Source organism: Carassius auratus, chromosome 10 (genome assembly GCF_003368295.1).
Source record: "Carassius auratus strain Wakin chromosome 10, ASM336829v1, whole genome shotgun sequence".
NCBI classification, from domain to species: domain Eukaryota; kingdom Metazoa; phylum Chordata; class Actinopteri; order Cypriniformes; family Cyprinidae; genus Carassius; species Carassius auratus.
The window spans coordinates 14,675,327-14,699,046 of record NC_039252.1 but is presented as its reverse complement, the minus strand read 5'-3'; the positions used below and the strand labels follow the sequence as shown (position 1 = coordinate 14,699,046).

The following is a 23,720-nucleotide window of genomic DNA, read 5'->3' as shown; positions in this document are numbered from 1 at the left end:
CCTTGGTCAAGCTGGTTAGAACTGGTAAATCACCCTGGAACAGTAACTAAACAACTACCACATTGTCTAAAACCGCTTGACCACCTTAAGCTGCTATGACTCTGTTTGTCCAGCAGAGTTACCTATGGTTTATAAACTATAGCTGGTATCTTTATAAGTCCATGACTACTTTGTGAACATGTGTTTAAAAAGAATGTCACGATCCTGGAACTAATCGTGATGTCCACCATAACGGCCACAGCACTGGCATGATTCCTGGATTTCTAGTCTCACAGCTCTGAGCAAATCATAGAAACACCCACTTTCAGTGTTCTTTTGTTGGTTTGTCTCTGTGAACATTGATTTTGGGGCTTGGCCAAAGCTAGACGGAGATGAACAGGATGATTCTTCGCTGTTGGTGTGAAAGTTAAGGCCGAAGTGGCTTAAAGCCTGCAGAGACACACCAACAGCCTATTTCTCTCAGACCAAACAACAAAGCCCAACATCTCAACTTCTCACATCCTAACACAGCTAAACACTTCATTTATGTGGGTTGTGTTATTACTGATGGCAGATTTTAAGTTGTGTACTGCGCTAAAGTTGCAACCGCCATTGAGATGAATGGGAATGCTAACAGCTGGCTTCTCCAGGTATTAAGAACTCACTGGAAATATCTTAGTATTGAATCTACTTCACTAAATTGTCTAGCAGGATAAAATGTCTCTGTATTTTAGTCTCTCCAGTTGAATTTCTCATATTGGTAAGACATGCATGCGTGGCCCAGATTAAATGTTTTAGGAAGGTTCTGTTTCTGTCCAGACCAGGTCCTGAGCCTATGCTTCTGTCTCTGCACACACACACACACACTCATCACTGATAACAATAAACTGGTGAAAGTGTGACGTCAGGTTTCCTAGCAACTACACTCTTGGGTCGTCAGTAACGGGTTTTTTTCAGAGTGGGATTTTCCCACAGACAGAAAAACATGGTGAAAACTAGACATCGCTACACAGCATGGCACAGTCATCTAGATTCTCCGAAATTTGTTGAATCATCAACTTGTTCTGAGTTTGTTGTATCATCACATATAACATATTTTTAGCCTATTGAAGCTAAAAACGTTCCTACAGTGACAAAACATTTTTGCACATGTATTATTCAGAAGTTGTGCTTTCATGATTTAGGAGACTTAAAGTTCACCCAAAATTGAAGATCTGTCATCATTTCTTTAGCGGAACACAAAACAAGATGATTTGAAGAACTGTTTATGTTCTGGACCCCACTGACTTACATTGGATATTGGACACAAAAAAAAAAAGTGATTTAAATCATCTTGTTTTGTGTTCTAAATGAACATTCTGTGTGCAAAACAAAAACCTTACACATTTTTCTAAACATCTTCTTCTATATTTATATTTAACCAACAACTTTGCCTTGGATGTCCTAAGATATTCTCAGAAATACTAACATTTATTTTTTTGAAATAAATGAGAAAATATCACAAATGGGAAAATATTATTTCTCATTAATGTTAATTAATAACATTAAATTTAAATGTATATTTGACTAAAACTATAACAAACATTTTGTCAACTAAAATAAGATTAAATACAATCAAATATGAACTAAATTTGCAACTAAAAAAAAAAAAAAAAAAAATCACTAAAATAAAAACTGAGGGAAACACTGTAGCCAAAAAGTGCCCATTTACCTTCTAAATTCTGTCTCGGACCAATGACTGAAGTATTAAAGATATATAATTTGTGAATAATTTCCAATATAATAACATAATCAGGTTTTTCTTATATACTTTGGCACCATGGGAATATATTATTACATAATCTAAATTAATAACAGTAATGATTTATACAATGATATATCGGAGCACCATGCAAATAGCATCCAATCATATAGTAATACCATGATAACACACTTTTTTATAGGGTAGCTGCTAAAAAGATGAGGTTTTTAATCTTACTGAGGAATATCTGGGGCAACCTGTTCTCAGACAGCAACACAACATCAGGAAAAAACTCAAATGGAGTCAAACACATGTGCATAGAGACAAAAACACCTACAAATCACTGCATAATGATATTTCACATGTAAAATAAAAGAAAATCTATAATTTTATGATTTAAATGTTAACATTAGTGATATTGGGGGGGTCACTCCTGCCCGACTGCAACACAGGGACGAGGCTGCCATGACAACGGCTCAGTGAGGTCAGCAGGTGTGATTGACAGCCAAAGAGCAGGAACCGCCCAGCTGCTCAAAGACCACAGACAGAAAAACAAGCTCGAGGTAACCGCCTGATCCACATTGATTAGCATGTCTCTCTACCACCCTGGTCTAATGTGCTTAATGCAAATCCCTGCTTACGAGTTGCCAGCAGGCCTCAACTACCTGCAGGACACACAGGAGTTTAATACCGACCTCAGACAATCCCCAACACTACACACATGAGAGATTTACAAAAACCTGCAGCTAATCCCTGCACTGCTTCACAGACGTGTACACATGGTATGTATTGTGTCACATCTGGGTCGTGTGTCTGTGTATCTGCTGTATTCTTATAAAATACAGGAGCATTAATGAGCATGTATTAGGGATTCATTATAGAAGAAATAAACATAATCATCTATCCCAGCAGCTAAAAGAAAAACACAATTTGAATACTTGACTTGGTAATTAATGACACACATATATATATATATATATATATATATGTATACATATACATATATATATATATATATATATATATATATACACACATACAATTAAACAGAAAATGGTGATTAATTGGAAGCTGGAAAAACTACTTGTACACTGGATTTAAGTTGATGTCCAAAGATGAATTAATGTTCTAATCTAAACGTTCAATTAATATCAATAACAATTGTGAGTGTATTAAATTATATTACACTAAAAACTACATTTACATTTTATATATATATATATATATATAGGAAAACTACATTATACCCAACAGCAGCCAGTCAGCACTGAAGATGGACTCAAACACTTGTTGGCATGCAGTTTGAGCTGAACCGAAGGTGCACTAAAACAAAAACCCTTGTGGGAATAATAATAACCGAGGACTAGAGCTCATGGTTCTGGACTGATCTGTCTTGACCTGTCCACCAAACACTCAAGGAGGCGGTCGTTCACACCTCTCCAAACCTAGAGGAAATGTGGATGGAGGTTTGAAAATTTTCCTCACATGTTCATAAATACCAAAAACAGTGAAGAGCTGACAATCTTGCCATCAAAGAACGTTATTTGAAACCGTGTTATTTACAATCTGAACGTCTACATCGTATGATCGCTGCCAGCCAGGATGACAGCTCCTCATCAGGTCTTAGTGACGCAGCTCAGATGCGCTGGAGAATATCAGGGGAAGAGCTCAGCGCTGAGACAGCCACGAGTAATGATGGAACATCTCTTACCTGCTCTGCTTGGCTGGATCTGTCCCCCCCTCCCCATTCCTAGTCCATTGGGAGCCCTCAAACAGATGCAAGCTGATTGGCTGGCACTCTCCCTCCCCCTCCCCCCTCGCTCATGCTCTTCACGTCATTATTTTCTTATTTAACAACCAACCCTGAAAACGCGTAGGGAGGAAGACATCTAAATATAGCCACAGCCACGACAGCACACGACACGAATGCACTGCAAAACTCTCTCAAACAGCACTGCGGGGGGGAGCCCAGACTGAGGAGGGCTTCAACAGCTGACCGCTCGAGTCCGCAGAACAGGGACCCTCTGGAGCCAAGCTAGCTCTTCCTTTGTCACCAATCTCATTTATCCATAGAGAGAGATTGAAGATCTCTGCGTTTAAGTAGGTCACGACGTTCCTGAGACGGCATCTCATGCTGACCGAATCAAACATCACAGTTCATCAAAATCAGCACAATGAAAAGATGTGAGGAGACACACCAATCTCTCTCTGAACGCAGCAGCTGGGGAAACAACTGCTGCAGGAATAACATTCCCAGGTCTTGAGAAAAAGACATAGGGTGCAAGCTGACTAGCTCTGGTTTGATCAGTAGAAACGATTTCAAGAGATTTCGCTAAATTTACAAGATTCTAGATCAGTTTCCAGAAGAATTGAATACAATTAATAACAACCTAGCAGGGTAATTAAAACTAAAACCATTAACTAAAAAATGTGTTAATTAAAAAAAAAAAGGCAGAAATAGGATAAAATATAAAAATTTAATGAACTTTAAAAATGAAAATAATTAAAGCAATAAAATTACTCGCTGGAAAAAAATATAAACTAAAGTTGAATTAAAACTAAAATAAAAATAAGTGAAACCTAAATAATATATAAAACTATAAAAGTGAAAAAAGCACATAACAAAATTGCAAAAAAAAAGAGCTTAAAATGATATCTGAAAATATAAAAATGTAATCACTTAAGATGAATAATCTTTAGCCAGTCTTAAAACGAATATCCATTTTGCATTTGTACATTTTCAATTTTAGAGGTTTTTTTTTTCAATTTATTTAAACAAAATAAAATACTCTAGAAAGTTAATATCAGCCATTTATCAGTCATCAGGCATAAGGCAACAATTTTCTAAGTATCTGTGAAAACTGTAACATCTGTGCATCACTACTCACAATCCAATCAGCTCCCAAGAGCGTTAGTTTAGTATTATTTATATTCTATTATACTATTTCTTGATATTTTGAATTAGCTTTTATTTTTATATTTTCAGTTTTTGCTTTAATTTTTACTTTTAAACTTAATTTTTATTTTGTTTATTAAAATAACAATCTTTTTTTTTTCATTTAATTGTAGGCAACATTTCTAATTTTTCTAACTTTTTTAAAAATAATTTTTAATAGTTTCAGTTCACCATAACAACACTGGTTCCCAATGGACAATATCAAATCCTACCCTACGTTTTCTCCATATCCTGTTTCAAAAACTGCTTCATGTTGACTTTAACCCAAAAATCAAACTGGATGATAGCAACGTTGCCCCAGTATCAACAACATTCATCCAGAAACCCGTCCTACTTTCGTAAAGCAGCGATTCAAAATTGATGCAAAATACAGATCAGAAAAAAGTGCAGATCAGCGAGACGGCAGATGCAGGAGAGAGTGAGAACATTCGGTCAAACATAACCACACAGCACTTCAGCAGAATAATTATCTCCTAGCCAGAGTGGTGAGCTGTTTAAAAAAGACATGAAGTGATGTTATAAAGAGCTTTCAATGAGAATCTAATGCGAGTTCAAGCGTCTCTTGATTGCGCTGAAGTGTACAGGAAGTGGTGAGGGTTTGAATGTGATCACTTCAGATCTGTTGTTCATCCAGGGCCTGTTATACAGCTGGAGTATTGACGGGCTCCATCTGTCCCTCTGAACGACGCTCATAAGATGCACACTTACAATACACGTACCTGTTCAGCCGGGTTAAACAGGTCATACTGACTCTGGTTTTCTCAGAGGAACCTGGGCTGCTTACCTGAAACATGATTAAGCACCTTTAATTTACTGCAGCTTCTCGAGATACAAGCTCTAAGAGAAGCAGACACAGCCAGAAAGTGCTACATTAGACATAAAGAGGAAGGAGGCTGAGAAAGGGCTCCATCATTTCCTGCAGACTTAACGGAAATCTCTCATATTTTATCAAAAATATGAAATTTGTGTTGCAAAGATGAATGAAGATCTCACGGATTTGAAATGACATGAGGGTGAGTAATTAATTACAGATTTTCCATTTTTGGGTGAACTATTCCTTTAAGGAATCAACTTGCTGTTCTTTTACTAAATTGTTTTTTATTTTATCTTTGGTGGAAGAAATAGCTTATGATGTACGGAATATCTCTACCATATCGTTTATCAAATAATATTTATTTATTTATTCATATTTAATAGTGTATTTCCCCTCGTTTAGATTACTTTCACAGTGTATGCTAACTAACTTAAAGTAGAACTTTAAAAATACAAACAATTTAACAACAATGTTAAATGCAATCTTAAGAAAGTCTCAAAATGTATATATTTTTCATACAAATAAAATCATGGTGCACAAACTATTTTTACTCAGAAATTGCTAGTAAATTTCACAATTAAACAGCAAGACATTAAACAAAATTTTTAATGACTTAAATAATACTTCCCTCGCAAAACATACTCCAATAATCTGTGAAGAAAATTATTATAAATTATATTATGATTACTCAACTCATTTGTAAAATTCAAAACAATTTTAGTTTCCCATTTATTTAGAAAAAAAAAACATACAGATTTTTGATAATGCATGCTCACAAACATCAAATGGTCAATCATAACAAAACAAAAAAAAAAGAGACAAAAATAGTAATTTTATACTGTCATGTCTTGGGCCTTTAACCCCCAATCAGGACCAGTTTCCTTAAAGATCAGGAAACACAGATCAGTAGCACTCCATAAAACCTCTGAGGAGCTCCACAAACATCTCAAATCTCCAGAACAATCCCTCTGGTGCATGCGGTCAGATCTTCACCCAACACACAAAACTACAGGCCCTCTGGGGCTGTTTGCACACCATCCACCGCACGGCTGCATTGATTCCTCATTAATTAACCCTACCAGCGGAGCAATGGGGCACTTTCCAGGTGGAGCACACATCAATACGGACAACTAACCGCCAATGTCGTGGAAGTCAGGGTGAGACGCTATCGGCAAAATATTGCACGGACCAGACGACAGTCCAGTGAAGGCTTTTACTTTTCAAATATCAGGACCTGATCTGTTTTGGAGATGCTGCAGGGACGCCGTGCTTTATACAGCATCTCACTGCCAAGAATATTTCACCTAGTCAACAGAACCAGGTCAAATAAACCCCCCACTGGGTTAGTGTGCTGTGAACTCCATCCATAAGCCAATGCTCAATGTTTTCCCTTACAAAAATGCACTGTGGTATTTATGGTGTTTTATTTGTGATGTTTTTCGATTATATTGTGCTTCCAAAATATATAAAAAAATAAAAAATCTGATAACTTCTTATGCTCATTTATTAAGAAAGTAACTGTGGCTGTATCATTCTTACCATAGTACATTGATATTGTGCTGCTATCTGATTACTGTCAAATTTACACCTAAATCTAATCCAGAAACCATTACTATGGCAAGTTCCTTTTTATGCTGTTTAATGGAGAACCCCGAACAAAATTCTTCAGGAAACCCTGGTAATATCATGGCATATTTTTGTGAGAGGTTCTATCACATCACTGTGCGTTTCTAAAAACACAGCATCACTGTACTGTCCAAATTCCGAGTATTCCCACGGTAACTTACCCTGTGCAAACACGGTAATACTTCATTGGTAAATTGCAATAAGATGGGTTCAGTCCCAGTCCTGTGCGCCTCTATAATGCACCACAATAAACATCTGCCGCGCAAAAATAGGAAGAAACAGTAATAAAGTGCGCGCGAGAGAGCGGATCCGCTCTTTCATGACGCTGCACTTCGGCCCCTCTCGCCGTCATTACCTCTAAAGTGCGGATCTCCTGCTGCGTGAGATCGTTGGACGCCGCGCATTTAGTCCGGAGCCCTTGTAAACTGGAGATGGAGATGTCGATCATGTTCTGGATCAGTTCACACTGGTGTAGCGCGGCCATCGCTGCGACACCACCGCCGCCGCTGTCCCTCTGTTCATCACTCTCCTCCACCATCATCAGCCCCACTCTAACACCATCCATCCCACTGCATCAGGCACGCCGTGGATGGAGAGATGAGTGCAACTACAAATAATACAGTCCACATGCACTACTACAAACGCATGCCATCAGACTGTCCGAACGGACGAAAGATGCGGTCTACACTGGGATCCACGACGGAGATGTGGATTGAGGTAATCCCAAATCCAAGAGCGCTGTGGAAGCGCGTCGAGCGAGCTGAGCGTTCTGCTGTGAGGCTCCGCTCACTGTCTGTCAGCTGTGGGAAACATCGCTCGACGCGGTGCGCGCTGGGAAATGAAGTCCGTACGCACATGACTGTAGGCTAATGACAGACAGACAGACAGACAGACAGACAGACAGACAGATAGATAGATAGATAGATAGATAGATAAATAGATAGATAGATAGATAGATTTTCAAATTCAAGTTATTTAAAACTAATTTATACATTTCATTTATTGTTGTGGCCTACATATTATATTTTTGTATTCAGCTTTTTTTTTACCATGTCTGTTTGCTTTAACATCTTAGCCTGCACCCCGACACCCACCTCCGTAACTCTAATGCTAAATGTATAGCTCTCTTTTTAACTACTTAATTCATATTTGGAACAATATTCCCTCTGAAGAGAACTATAGGATCCTTTCATTAAGAAAATAATGTTTTTACATTTCAATACTATTTTCTTTTTTTCTTTTTTTAAGGACAGATATTAAATTAGTTTTGTAAAGTAAATTTTTTTACTGAATTTGTGTAAATAAGACCAAAATGTGACCAGAAAACCATATACATGATTTTTTAATGACAAAGAGAAACCTAAATAAATAAATAGGAACTAGGAACATTTCATAATAATTTATTTTTTACACTATTTAACTATGCATGCAGTCAATTGTAGAGGACCATGAAGAAATCGATGTCCTTGTAAATGCACAAATTCTTTCTTCAGATATTTATTTACCAGAAACAGCTGTAAATTAATCAAATTAACAATAATGACGAATTCCAACATAACACCGCTTATGTTTATATTTCCATAAAATGTGCTGAATTGTGGTGTCAGATATTTTGGTGAGTTTTTAAAAAGGAAAGGAAGTTGTCATGACCAAATCCCTGACCTGAAGCGTCCAGGAAGTCCTCTTTATGATAGGACTTCAAACTGTGTCATATATGGTCTCTTGGAAATAAAAACCAGGATATTTAATATCTTGGCAAATCAAGTCTCTTCTGAGGAGACACGTGCACATTTACAAGACATCTGTGAAGCACAAGACTCAAATCAAAACCCATAATTGTTCTAATTTAACTTAAATACTGTTTAGGAAAAACAAATGCAATATTAATGGGATTTTATTAGCGGTTTTTCTTCCCTTAGGGTATCCTCAACTCAAACAGAAGGCCTTTCACATAGAGTGCAATAAATGAAGGTGGAAATTCACCCCTTTGCTTGCCTTGTGCTTCAGTGCAAGCACAAGCATGTTTAATCACATTTATTAAAATGTAAAGTGTGTGTGTGTTTGTGTGGTGGTGGTGGGGGGGGTGTTAGAAGGATTTCTCATCTCACTGTGAGGGTGTGATGTTCCCTCACATCAAACGCTCAATCTGACTGCTGAGTCACTCTCCAAACCTCACCTCCTCTTCCATCTGTCCTCCATCTCACTCTCTTTCCCTATCCTTCCATCTGTCCTCTATCTCTCCATCTGCGTGCTGCATAACACTCTACATCCTCCCCTTCAACACATACACACACATCTCAGAGAAAGAGCATTATTCTAGGTGTCCGCTGAGGTTTGGTTTGCATGGATGGATTATAGTCCAAACCCGTAATCTTCAAATAATGAGAAAGAAGTCTCAATTTGCAATTATGAAGAAAGTCACAGTTGAGTAAAACAAGGCCTTAAAGTCTAATTATAAAAAATAGATATTAAAATATGTCTCACACATTGTGATCTATATCAATTTCATCTGCATAGTTTATTTCCAGGTGTATGTAAACCGTACAGGTGTCTCCTGAAATTGTGCATTTATAGAGTGATAAGCACACACATGCACAATATATGGGTGTGTTTTCTCATCTTACACCAGCAGACTGGTTCAAATCCTGACACTACCAGTCAAAAGTCTGGGATCAGAACAATTTTTTATGTTTTTTTACAGGAATTTCTGATGCTCATCAAGGCTGATTTTATTTGATCAAAAATACAGGGGAAAAAAAATAATATTGTAAAATATTACTATGATGTAAAAAAAAAAAATTCTAAAAATGTTTCTAAAGTTTTTCTATTTTAATAAACATTAAAATCTAATTTATTCCTTGATGCAAAGCTGAATTTTCAGCCTCATTGCTCCAGTCTTCAGTGTCACATGATCCTTCAGAAATCATTATAATATGCTGATTTATTGTTAGGGCTGGAAACTGTGCTACAATATACAATACAGTTCAAAAGTTTTTATTCAGCAAGAATGTCATAAATTGTTAAGAAGTGATAGCAAAGATTAATATTGTTAGAAAATATTTATATTATTAATATACTTTTTTACCTGTTTATTCATAAAAGAATCCTGAAAAAAGGATCACAGTTTCCAAAAAAATATTTGGCAGCACAACTGTTGCCAACGATTATGAGCATATTAGAATGATTTCTTAAGGGTCATGTGACACTTTACTGGAGTCATGGTTGATGGAAATTCAGCTTTGCATCACAGAAATAAATTATGCATATTAAAATATAAACCATAATGTTATATTGTTGATCGCAAACTTTTGAGTGGTAGTGTGTGTGTGTGTGTGTGTGTATATATAAATTAATTTAATAAGCTATTTTATCAACAGACATTTAAAATAAATAAGCACAAGTAATATCATAAAGTCAGAACAGTACAAGAATACAAATTTTAAAGGGGTTGTTCAGGCTGTCATTATTTACTCATCCTCAGATCTTTCCAAATCTTTATGACTTTCATTTCAAAGAATATTTCAGAGATATTATCAGAATATTTCAACTGTTTTTGTTCATGAAAAGCAGTGTTATTTTAGTAATATTTATATACTATGATCATATTTATTAGTTTTTAATTTTTATTGTTCAGTATTTATTTTAGTTTAACTTTAATTAGATGTCTACATTAAAAAAATTTTTTATATGAACCAAACAGTTATCATTAACTCTAGCATTTTCTTGAAGCTGTTTCTCTCACCAGTCAGAGTGTCGGGTGAACATCTGCTCCATGCTGACGACTGCATGAACCTCTTGTAGAAACTTGACAGAAGAAACATCATATCAGAGTTTGTTTCATCCAAAAACCATCCATACCATGACCTCTTGCCGAGCTATTATGATACGGTTTTGTATTATATCTGATGTTATCGCATTCTTAAAACTCTTTGGTCATACAAAAATTGAAATGAAACCAGGTTCTAAATCAATTATGTGAGAAAGTTTCAGCGCACTAAGGCCCCCCCCAACCCCAAAAAAAAAAGCCTACAAAAGTACTACAGACAAAGTGCAGCTTTCACCTGGCTACTGCTACGTCGTCATGATCCTCACACTCTATTGGTCAGCCTGAGGAATCCCTTCCCAGGATACAGCAGATTAAATTGGATTGTGGGGAATCTGACGGCAGAGATCATCCTTGACACAGGCTTTCAGTAAATACCTGACTGACATGTCTTTTCAGTCACATTTCACACTGTTTATGTCTGTTGGGCAGGTGCTGTGTGTGCTTTTGTTCTATTTGTGTTTGTGAGATCAGATTTGAGATTATTTTCAAGACCTATAGGTAAAAAGGCCACCAGTCGCAGGATCTGGGAGTGCAGCATTATGGGGCTTTGAGGTAGACAGACATGGCTATAAATAAATCCCCAATCTGCAGACACCAGACAATGAGCAGAAACACTCGGACACGTGAGCACCCAAAGCCAGATCTCTCTCTCACAGACCCTACAGGTGTTCAGGCTGTTTCTGATAACAAAATAAATGTCATCTATCACAGTAATGACAGATTATGACTGAAAAGAAAAATCTGATTGTGTTTGAGATAAACAAACATTGAACAGTAAGGCACTGGTGTAGAGCTCCATCTGCTGGACAGTTACAGCAGTTTCCAAAGACTAAGCATGAGCTGATTTATCATGTTCGTTTATTATAGGTACCGATTTAGGTCAAATATGAAGGCTCAGTGAAAATAAAATGTGTCAAAAACAATCGAGGTCAACAGTGACAACATGAATTTAATCTAAAATATGCAGACATTTCTATCAACCTCTCTCTATTGTGCATATATGTCTATTAGAGTGGTTTGATGCTGATTAGTTTAACGTACACAGTTTGGTAATACTGACACCTAGCGTTGTGGATGTAACATCAAGCAAAATCAAAAGTTTTCATTTTCCGAGGCTATTGTAAAAATATTCTGTAGTCAAACTTTATGAATGTATTCCATAAGTGTTTAATAAAAGGAATATATCAAGATAAAGTGAGTGTTCAGTTTGTCATGTGACCAAACGTTTAATTGCTCTCATGAGGAGACCCCCTATTCATTTCTTCATCTGTAAAACGTTTTAATGAGGAGAAAAAAGGTCTATGTGAGCCTTAAAATCCTAAAATACCTCCTCAGCCTACTACATATCAGGTAATCATACTCATTAATAGACTGGCTAAATCGATAGGCTATGTTTATTTAGCAATAAGACAAAGTTTTATATTTTATTCATAAAACTGATGTCTTTTTAAACACTGGTCGAAAGATGCTATGTTATTTATGTTGTAGCTAAATTTTTTTAACGTGAAAAGCCCTTTAATTAACCATGGTTTTATTATATTAAAACTGTAGCAACCATTTTTTGGGGTGAATTGATTATCATTTGTATAACCACAGATTTATAACAAAGACCATTATTAAACTATGGTTAGTATAGCAAAACCATGGTTGATTTGTGGTAACAATGGTTTAACTATAGTAACCATGTTTTTTTTGTTGTTGTTGTTTTATTCATAGTAAAGAACATGGTTAATTTTCATAAGGGTTTGCCTTTTGGCACATAACGTCCTCTACTGGTCCACTAACGTCCAAAATTGTTTCACATTCTAAATATCCGAGTAAATTTGTGCAAAAGATAAGTTTCATCCATTCTGGAAACGAATAATCAAAGGACAAACAAGGACGTGCTGGTTTCAAAATGTAATTTATTTGATAACAAACAAAATGATCCTCTGAAAATCTATAGCAATTTACAGTGAGTTGACAGCTCTAAAATTTGAAAATTACAATTTAGTTGTAATAATTACTATGTAAGTGTAAATGCACACAACCAGACCTTACTTAACACTAAAAATAAAATATGACTGTTAATTTTAGGAATGATTGGTGAAAAAAGCAAAATTTTTGAAAAATTCTTGAGCTGATTCCAGAATGTGAGTTTGTTGAAACCCCATCGCAACATAGCAACTAAATCTGATAACTATTTTTTAATCAATCACACCGTTATCAAAGTAATACCTATCAAATAAGATCATGGGAAATGGGAAGAGCGTTATCTATAAACATGGCAGGAACTGTACATGGGCTCCAGGCCGTTTAAATTACTCCTGAGATAAACACAGATTTTCTTATCAAGCTGAGCAATGAGGTTTTGTGCTTGTGGATGTTCTGAGTCCTGAGTCCCGGCACAGCATGAGCACTGTCCCGACAGACCAGATCTGCTACACCTCATCAGAAACCAGACCGCTGAACCAGAATATTACAAACAATATAGAACGATGATGACTTTATGGCTCAGGTTTAATAAGCATTGCAGGAAACTAATGAATAAAATCTGGATCTTCATGATTCCTCAGTCTTCAGAGCTGTTGAAACAAGCTCTCTAAAGCAGAAACCACTGGCTGCTCCAGCCAGGATTCATCCATCTCTGAAAGAGCATAAAAATATGTGCTAATTATCTCCATTTGTCCAATTATTTAAGGGTGTTTAATGTGTTTGTGTGTGCTTACCATTACATCACTTCCTTTGACTCCTCCCCTTCCTCTCTTCCTGAGAGTGTTAAATAGACACACACACACACACACACACACACACACATATTCACTTTATAAGGTTTTCAGCAAATATTATACATTTATGCAGTGTCAATACAGTTCATGTTTGCATTTAGATAAGGAAAATGTTTACCCAATGGCGGACCCTCTACTTCTTCCAGGAGATTGACGGTGGAGGTTGCAGAGCCCAGACTGAGAAGAAGTCAAGGACCAAACACACTACAACTTTAATACTACAGGGTCATATAGCTTCTAAGATGTATTTTAAAACAAGCACTTTTAACTTTTAAAAGTTACCTTTTAATTCATGCAATACATATTACAACAAGCAGATCAAATAATCAGATTTAAACACACACATTACATTGAAACTAAAAGCTAGCCTAAGAAAGATCTAGAAATAAAAACATACATAGGTGCAAACTGCAGGCAGCGACTGTCAGGGCTGGAGATGTGAGGATATGACTGGTGTTTGGGCAGAACTCGCTTTTTGGACTTCTTTCTTCTAGTCTTCTCCGAGAATGATCTAGCAATTTCAAAGAGCTTCTTCCTTGTAGCTGTAGGTAATAATACAGCGGTCAGAAAAGAACGAGAGCTTAAGCTATTACATGAATTTGCTGTAAAACTTCAGGTCTGTGTTTTCTTACATTTGCGCATGTGCTTGAGTTTCTCCAGGAATAGGGCATCATCAGAGACTGATGAACAGGCCTCTTCAGACGCCGAGTCACAATTATCACCTACATCAAGAGTTAGACATGAGCACGTCAAACATATAACTGTTCACATTTACAATTCTCCTTTGTGTTCTGCAGATGATAACAGAAATGTCATTTTTTGGTTAACAGACTAATTAAACCTTAAAATAAAAAAAATTCTAATGCAGAAAAGTGTAGAATATGGTCGCTGTAGGTCGTTATCTGAGTGATGTTTAATGTGGCGGCACTGACAGATTCAGATGAAGCTTCCTGTCAGTGTTTGTGTGGTAGAGGGATGATGGATGAAGATGAAGGGAATCTACCTTCGGTGGAATTCTCCGTGCAAGCAGATGAATGACCACACTGTGTTTTCTCACACCTCTGACGATCTAAAACACAGCAGGCAAGAGGGTCACTGAGGGCAGGTGAAGATCAGGCGCTCCAGAGTGAGTGGAGTGAACAACACAGCACTGCACACAGTGAGTGAGGAATGAAAGCTGTCACACACACACACACCCCTCTGGGGTTGATTTAAAATGCATTTTAGTGCAATGATAGGAGGAATTGATTACAAATATGAGAATGAAATACTGAGTACAGTTAATTGTGAATTTATTTGTATGGTGCTATTCATTATACAAATCATTACAAAAAGCTGGAAAGATGTGGAAGAAATCTTGGAAGGAACCAAGACTTTGAGGGGCCCCAAAATACAGTAAAACCTGAAAAAAAGATGCTTGAATGAAATGTTAGTTTATGAACTTTTTAAAATGAATGACGGGTTTTCCTCACATGGAGAAATCCAAACATTATTTCATCTTATGTGAAGTATGTTTGAGAAATGAGTGTGGCAGTGTATAATGTGTGACAGTGTGTAATGTGTTTCTGAATACGCTTCACTAAACTTTTGGGAGGGATTTTCCACATAGCGAATTTTCTGCATAGTAATCTAATGTAATGTAATAAAATAAAATCCACTTATTGTGAAACTTATTGTGAATTATTTTGGGGCTTGTAATGTTTTGAAAAATAAAAATGCTATAACCAAATCTTCTGGTACAGTGACAGAGTCCTCTTTAGTGTTGTTTTTTGGTCTTTTCCAATCATTTAGTCCACTCAAACTCTACCCCTTTCTGCTTTACATTTTTTTTCTTTTGCATAATCCATTTCACTCAAGATGTACATCACAATATGGAACACAATGAAATTCGCATTGAGGTCAGAATATACATATATGTGTGTGTATGTTCACCTATCTCCAAAGCTATGAGGAAGTCTCTGTTACGCTGTAGCTCTTTCATGAACTCCTGATTCTGCAGGAAAAGGGCTATTCGCTCATCCTCTAAGTACTGTTTCAACTTCCTGTCCTGTTCAGATGACCAAACACCACCTGACAGGGCACTGCTGCTGGATGAAAGCTGCGTCAGGGACGACAGGGAGGAAGAGGAGGAGGAGGAAGGCTGAGACAGGTTGCTCTGAGAACGCTACAAGAGAAGGAAATTAATAATGACATTTTAATGAAATGATGAAAAAAAAAAATCAACCATGAGACAAATGAATTGACCTTTACTTTGAGGTCCTCAAATCAAGATGTAATGCTTGTTTATGTAAACTGAAGATTTTTGAGTGAAATTTTGAATGAAATTGTGGCTGCAAAAAAAAATAGTATGCATAAAATATGGTAATATGGTAACAGAGCAAATTTGGACAGATTTTGATCTGGATCTGAATCTAAATCCTTGAATCTGTGGCTAAATGTTTGTTGATGTAAACATGATATTTAGCGAGGATTTTAATACAGAATACATGTTAGTGGTTTGTAAATCCACCTGAAGAGTTTCTGACTGCTGAGGCAGGATACGCAGGAAGTCATCAGGGAGGTTGCCTAGTAACGGTGGATTCCAGTTCCTGTATCTGCCGACCTGCTGATGCCCAGGAGGTGGATAATCATTGAACCTGACAAAATAATGAGTACAAAAGGAAACAAATTCTTTTTATGAAATACTCTGCTGAAATTAGAAAGACCTGATGGGATTTTCATGAATTAAATAATTGAATACACGGTTGTTTATTGAGTTCACACACTAATTGGTCAGTAACTAATTTTCCATCTTTCCATTTTGTAATATTGCATTAAAAACATTTGATGGAAATAACAATCTGTGTATAAAAATGTATGCATTCAACTGAGGTGGAATTAATTCCTCAATGCACAACAAAAAAACATTAGTAACACATGAACAGATCATTTGACTGGATAAGTGCACTATCCACCAGTGGACCAATGCCATCCTACACATGCCATCTCAAATGTTGCTTCAATAATTCTGAAATTGGAACATTAGCTTTTGATGTCAGTTTGTTTTACAGACATAAACAACTCTGAATAATCAAACAATGTAGTGTTCAAGACTTTGATGCTTTGATGCAGTCACATCAAACTAATAAAGGACACAGAAACTGTTTATTCACTAAAGAAAGTGTCTATTTTAAAATATTGACACTACTTAAAGCAGCAGACTAAACATGTGAAGTAAAGCTCATCAGGACAAACTTTGATGTTGGCTTTTGATGTTGTCTGAAAGAAAAAAATATAATATATAGTACTATATAGAATATTGTTTTAATAGCATATTGCTAGAATATTTTATCATTTGGCTAGAATAAGTTAAACTTTATATTATATAATTTTACATGTTATCCCAGGGTACTTGATAGACTTTAGCAGTGATATGACATCTTAAATACCCTATAGGATGAGGGTTGAGGCTGATATGGGGTTTTCTCTGGCTGATGCCAATATATTTAGAAATCAGGGCAGCCGATGGCCGATAATGTGATCCCGATATTTGAAATTTTACTAATTTGGTCTTAGACCAAGAAGAAAAAGAAGAATTGTAGATCAGGATATGGTGGATACATTTTTATCTAATATAAAGACTTAAACTCTGATGGGAACAAATTTACAGAATAAACTCCTAACACAAAGATACAAATAATAATAATATTTATAAAATATAAAAAATAATCTCGTGTGATTTTTGCATCAGCAGATCATGTGAATGGATAACTAGTGAAGCAATCTCACTGTAAACCATCTCAAATGTTGTTTTAGTCATTCTGAAATGCCTGCGTTTTGGTTTGAAGAGGAGGAAGAATAAATAGTAACTGAAAGTTGTCAAGTCAACATAAAAAGTATCTGAACAAAGTGAATGCAGATTCATTATCTCTCTTACATATTAAAGTGTTATTATTAGTAATTTCTTCCAAAAGGAAACACAAATAGATGTTCTTCTTGCCTGGGTGGTGGTGTGGATGGAACATCTGCAGGATGTTTTCTGTCAAAGATGTGCATGTCATAGGAGGGTGGCGCGTAGATGGGTGGAGGCTCCTCATCTGAGCTGTCCGGCTCAAGCGTTCTCCCCAGGATCTGCAGGAGATTCGATGGAAAGATTCTTTTGTGTACCAAGATCTAAAAATGATCAATAAAACCTAGACTCACCTCTGGAGGGATGCTGTCCTCAGAATCTGAGCTGTCATCTGTGGCCTGGCTGTCCAAGCTCATCTGCAGTAGCTGGTCAATTGTGGAGTCGACAGCACCATGGTTGGCCCTCAAGACACACTCGATAACCTCATGCTCCATGCTGGGGAACATCGTCTTAAAGTCATCCATAGCCTGGCTAAACTCCAAACGCCGGACCTGACGTGGAGGCCTCCTGTTATTGAGCTCTCCTGAGGCAGCATCGCCCCCTCGCGTACCGCTGGCCTGGTTACTGTTCGCGTTACTCCGGCGGAAAAGACTGGTCATCATTTACAGCACCTCCCTCCTACTCAAAACTGCCCATCCACCACAGTGGCTCCTCCCCTTGACCTATGCACCGCCTCCGGCCACGCCCGTTATCCACTCATGATGTCCCTGTAGGTGACCTTTAGTATATAGAGAGGCAACATTGGACAAACTTTTCTTCTGCTGCTGACAGCTGAGACTCAACCACATCCAGGCCTGGCTGGTATACCCAGAATGCTTTGCTCTCACTCTCACAGTCACCCTCAAAGCAAAGGACAAACTGCAGCCCGTTCCTGAAGACCTAGATTAGAACAGCAAAATGTTAACCATTGATATTTCATTCAGCAAAAGGATTGTTGAAAAAGCATGGATATAAACTTTAAGTTTTTAAGTTTTAGTAATTGTTATGTGCTTTTGTCTTTTTGTCTTTTAAACCATTAAATAGATGTTGTAACTTGAAATAAATTAATGAATCTTTAAATACTTAATTAAATAATCAAATACATAAATAAATGCAAAAATAAATAAATAGCCATTCATTCATTCATTTCCTTCACATTTCATTTTTAGCGTTACGGGACGTGGTGACAACCGTAACCCTGAAAATTAAATGTAAAGTAAATAAATACAAATAAATAATTAAAAAAATGAATGAATATATATATGTCATTATTTAATAATGTATTTAACGCTTCATTTATATATTACATCATTTATTTAATGATTTAATTTAGAGAATCTTGGCTCTCCATGAGTTAGTTACCATGACAGTAAATGTAATTCAAAATGTAAGTATTTCATCTGATATTTGTATTTTGTATGAAAATTACTTTTAATCGTTTTATTTTTAGTTAACAGTACACTCAATATAAGGCACCCAAAACATAATTATTTATTGGTTTTTGGTGGATTGTACAGTATTTATTGGCTTTAACATCAGTGTATCAAAAAATATAATTTCATTTATGTTATACAATAAATAGTAATAAATAGTTTAATAATATAGTATGATATAATTCATATTATACAATAAATAGTAGTTAAAATAGTTTCAAATGTGTCATGTGAACAACCCCAAAGCAATTATAGAAATGGTTATAGATCTTAAATTTACATCTATTTAAATTTTTTAAGAAAATGTATTATTTTAAATCATAATGCATACACACACATACACACACACACACACACACACTTAAATAGCATGAGTCACACAGTGGTTGGTCCCCATTGGACATTACTGTAAATGGATCTGGGTCATTAACAAACAAGGCTTCCATAAGAGACAGAATAGGTATTAAACTCTTTAAAAGGGCACAATTTGCCCTCACACCATACATGATCGGACACTATGCTCACGATGCAATCATGTATGTGCAGTGTGCTTCACATGCCCATATATGTATCTTTACTTCCTGCTTACCGTCTATCTGCAGAGGAGATGCAGACTCACACCAAAAGATCCACCAGGAAGCGACTACAACCAGCAGTATAAACCTTTAGCTCCCATCACAGGCTGCGGGCTCCTCTGTAAAATCCATCATCGGAGAGGTTCGGATATCCCTCGCTCCCATTTTCATCTCTTCACATTAATCTGCACCCAAAACCAAACAGGCAGTGCTAAATATAGCCACAGACTCTGGCACAGTTCGCCAGCGAGTGCAGGAACAGTAGCAGCTTAGTGATGTGTCTCTGAAGAAGGGCAGCTGTGCCCTTGTGAATAACATACAGCGAAGACTGACGTCATCCATAGTTAATACGCCCGCTGAGCTGATATCGGTTAAGCAGGGGTCCGTGTGACCCACTGAGATGGATTAGAGCTGGAGGAATGCCACACAGAGCAGGATCTGATTGATTACTGTGAAAGAGATCTCAGCACGGTGGAGAATGGGGACAATCATCCTTCTGGTGCTACACAGGAAAACTTGTTATTTTAAATCACAAGCATCATCGACAATCAATGTGATCAGAGTCTGCTGGTCCCGTCTCCATGGCAACCCCGCGACCATCAATCCCACAGTCGTTGGACCCTCCGAGGAAGTGATTCATTAAGGAAGCTCAGAATAAACCACAGCAGTGGTGTTAAAGCACCGAACACTTTTAAAAGTCAGTCTTGCTGTTTGATACACACTTCATATGAAATCAATAAAACTGTAAGTGTAAGGCTTTTTGGATACAAAACTCAAGCTATTGGGTGAAGGTCAAACCTGGGGTCAAGTAGTCATATAATTCACCCAAAAATGAAAATTCTGTCATTTACACTCTTTAATGTAGTTTCAAAACTGAATTCAATTTATACTGAACATACCTCCCCTGTAATAAGCTATAAAGGCCCGTTCACACACCAAGAGCGATGACTATAACAATAACTTTATTAGTGTCCACACCAATGCACAATCACGTTCTGTTCATAATAAGCCCACTGCAGTTTTGTTGTCTGCTGCTTTAAATCAGGATACTCTGAATGGCAATCAATGTTTTTATAATTTATAAGCTGAAAAAAATAATTGTGAAAGTGATTCCAACTATATCGATCCTCTATATTGTTATCTTTATGGTGTGGACTCTGCTGTTCCTTTAAACTTAGAGCAATGTTTAAAACTATATCTATATAAACTGTTAAATAACTTCAGTTATCTATAATAAAATAAAGATATTGTTTTGTGCTTTTGAAGCTTAAAATATTCAGTATCTATTTAGTGCTATTGCATGGAAAAAAAATTATTAATTCTCATAAAATGTATGTTTTGTGTTCTATGAAAGAAAATCTGTTACACAGGTTCACTTTAATATTACACTCAATTTAATATTCAGAGCAATGTCATTTTTCACATTTTAGTGAATAATTCTTTAAAGAACTATTTAATTTCCTTAGTATGAAGATCATTTTAATAGCTTTTTGCTCTATACTGTATAGAACCTTTTGTGGAAGTGAAAGTTTCTACGGTTGTTAAAGGATCTTCACAGAAGCACAGATGCCGATAAAGAATTTGAAGAGTGTAGGGTGAACAAATCATTTCAGAATTGTTATTTTTGGGTGAACTATTCCTTTAAGAGTTGAACATATCTTTCATGACTCCTTTTGGAACAGGACAGAAGTGTGAAGCTGCCATATGTACGACAGCCCTGTCATTAATAATAAGCTATAAACAAAGTTTTAATGAAATTCAGAAGGCAGTCCCATGCCAAAATGATCCCAGTCTCCCTTTCTGTATTACTGTGCCAAATTCGGATGCTTTTCTGGCTGATTCAGCAGCCAAGAGGAGAGTGAAATCCAAACGGGCAGATTGTGGTGTCTGACAAGGAGAGCTGTTATCACCACAGGACTCGTCTGTGGGTTAGTGCTTATGTCAGAACACACGCCTGCTGTCTACGTATAAAAGTAGCAGCACGTTCACTGGCACCTCTCATGCTATCATTAGCCCTAATGGGGCCAAACCCATGAGGATAAATTCCAGCAGTCACTTACAGACTTTCAAGATTGTTGTTTTAATTCATTTTATAGGAACAGAATGGAAAATAAATATATTGCAGATTGCACTGAATGGATGCAAGCATTTTCCCAATGGCTTTTGTATAATGTTCAGCCTAAAAAAAAGGGGAACAGTTGCAGTGCACTGAACTAAAAGCATGAGCAAGGCTTTTTGACATTGTCCTTGTTTCTGACCTGGATGCACTGAGATAGAAGGAGAGGACAGGAAGGAAGAGTGCAGAGGGGAGGTGACAGTCCAGTTCTTTTACAATGCTGTTTAGACTAAGGCAATCAAGTTGCATATCACCTTTAAAAACAACTTATTATTTCATCCAAAAATGATAATTATCTGAAATTAGCTCACCCTCAGGCAATCGGTTTGTTTCTTCATCTGAACAGATTTGAAGAAATGCATCATTATATCACTTCCTCATCAATGGATCCCCTGCAGTGAATGGGTGCCGTCAGAATGAGAGTTCAAACACCCGATCAAAACATTACAATAATCCACTCCAGTCAATCATTTAACATCTTGTGAAGCTAAAAGTTAATAAGAAACTTCTTTTTGATCATTGTGATGTTTTTATCAGCCGTCTAAACTCTCATTATTACGGCACCCATGCATTGCAGAGGATCCAATAGTCCTTTTTCTTTCTTCTCAAAAACTTGGAATGACATGAGGGGGAGGGGAGTAAATAACGACAGAATTTTCTTTCCTTTTTTCTGATGTACTATCCCTTTAATAGAATATGTGACGTTAAGTCATAATATAGTAGGCCTATAGCTTTTATTCTAGTAAAAATTCTATACGAAACTACTATTTTTCTGAAAAAAGGAGCAAAAAGTAATACAGCACAGTACTACTACTTTTATTATTACTATTATTATTTAATTGTTACATATAGACATAAATGGACCAGTGACACGATTATAATAATAGAATAATAAATGAACAGCGCTTCTGTATTTAATTAATCTAAATAAATGCATAATCAAATCATTTGGCAGAGAGAGCAGTAGAATGAGGATAAAAGCTTACCAGCGGAAGATATCGGCTCTGATCCCATTACTCGATGTTGTATTCCTCCATGTTGTACATAAACAGTGATATTGAGTGCGTGACAGCAGCAGAGGGCGCGTTCACAGCGCGTCAGAAGAAAGCTCTTTATCGGCTCTTGAGCGCTTGAGCTGTGGGCAGATTATCCTCCTCTCACCGCGCTCAAGAGCAACCTATAGCGGATACAGGTGAGTAAAGCATCCCATTCATTCTAAAAGATAAAATCAACCCCTGCGGCCCTGTTACATAAATATTATTATATATATGTAATAAAGTATTACATTCATCAAGAATCAGAAGATTTTTTAAAATAATATTTTTACCCAGCAAAGATAAATCAATTTGATTAAACATAGCCAAAAAATATATTTCAAATAAAAGCAGTTTTACGTTAACTTTCTGTTCATTAAATAATATTTAATATATGTCTAAATGTATCAAGGTGTCCACATAAATATGAAGCATATGATTTTTAAAGGATCATGTGACACCAAAGACTGAGTATAGGCTAATGGCTATAAAAATCAGCTCTGCCATTACAGGAATAAATGGCATTTTACATAGTTAATATATTCATCAATAATATATTAAAACAGAAAATAATTATTTTAAATTGTAATACTTTTTGTGTGTGTGTAGAGTTCAAATGCAAAATCCTTATAATGGCAATGAATAGGTTATTTTTATTGCCATTAAAGTGAAATAACTGAACATAAACATATACATACATACATATATATATAAGGGGTGTGATGATGAGACACTTATTCCATGAGACAGGACTGGGTTCACGATAGGGTTTTAAAAGAAATCCTCAATTATGAAATATATAGGGGAAAATAGTCTTATTCTAGTGCATTTTGCAATCAAATTGTACTTTATGAAATCAAACATCTATTTTAATTCATTTTATGCAGGTATAAACAACATGTAAACACTGCAAAAGGTTTTGCCACAAACTCAACTGACAGGCAAGTAATTGCATAAAATTATAAATAGGCTAGTATAAATAAA

General features: G+C 36.3%; 2 protein-coding genes across 9 annotated transcripts in view; both read right to left on the bottom strand.

Annotated features, from left to right (window-relative positions):
* Positions 1–7,920, bottom strand: part of LOC113109995 (kinase suppressor of Ras 1-like) — a 28,280-nt gene extending 20,360 nt beyond the window's left edge. For 3 of the 4 annotated variants that reach the window (XM_026273962.1, XM_026273961.1, XM_026273963.1), the window contains exon 1: positions 7,472–7,920. In XM_026273962.1, the coding sequence (XP_026129747.1) occupies positions 7,472–7,681 (210 nt within the window). In that variant the 5' untranslated portion in view covers positions 7,682–7,920. Of the gene's footprint in view, positions 1–7,277; positions 7,448–7,471 lie in introns of those variants that run through there. The other variant, XM_026273964.1, reaches the window with a different exon arrangement.
* Positions 7,921–12,828: 4,908 nt separating this feature from the next.
* Positions 12,829–22,927, bottom strand: cuedc1a (CUE domain containing 1a). 5 transcript variants are annotated; one of them, XM_026273957.1, is made up of 12 exons: positions 22,689–22,927; positions 19,601–19,771; positions 17,893–18,478; positions 17,690–17,820; positions 16,220–16,346; positions 15,643–15,874; positions 14,714–14,779; positions 14,343–14,432; positions 14,108–14,252; positions 13,829–13,887; positions 13,651–13,690; positions 12,829–13,568 (listed from the first exon to the last, which is right to left on the bottom strand). In XM_026273957.1, the coding sequence occupies exons 3-11, from the start codon at positions 18,199–18,201 to the stop codon at positions 13,653–13,655; spliced, it is 1,197 nt and encodes a 398-aa protein (XP_026129742.1). In that variant the 5' UTR covers positions 18,202–18,478; positions 19,601–19,771; positions 22,689–22,927; the 3' UTR covers positions 12,829–13,568; positions 13,651–13,652. The 5 variants fall into 5 exon arrangements, with proteins under 5 accessions (XP_026129742.1, XP_026129745.1, XP_026129743.1 ...); XM_026273960.1 differs by lacking the exon at positions 22,689–22,927 and having other exon boundaries at positions 13,651–13,686; positions 14,159–14,252; positions 19,601–20,037; XM_026273958.1 differs by lacking the exon at positions 22,689–22,927 and having other exon boundaries at positions 13,651–13,686; positions 19,601–20,036.
* Positions 22,928–23,720: the final 793 nt, after the last annotated feature.

Excerpts from the sequence above, each read along its gene's own strand:
- cuedc1a (XM_026273957.1), bottom strand. The coding sequence starts at position 18,201 with ATGATGACCAGTCTTTTCCGCCGGAGTAACGCGAACAGTAACCAGGCC. Across the intron at positions 16,347-17,689 it reads CCATCCACACCACCACCCAG|GTTCAATGATTATCCACCTC; the intron begins GCAAGAAGAACA and ends TTATTTTGTCAG. Across the intron at positions 15,875-16,219 it reads AGCAGTCAGAAACTCTTCAG|CGTTCTCAGAGCAACCTGTC; the intron begins GTGGATTTACAA and ends CTTCTCTTGTAG.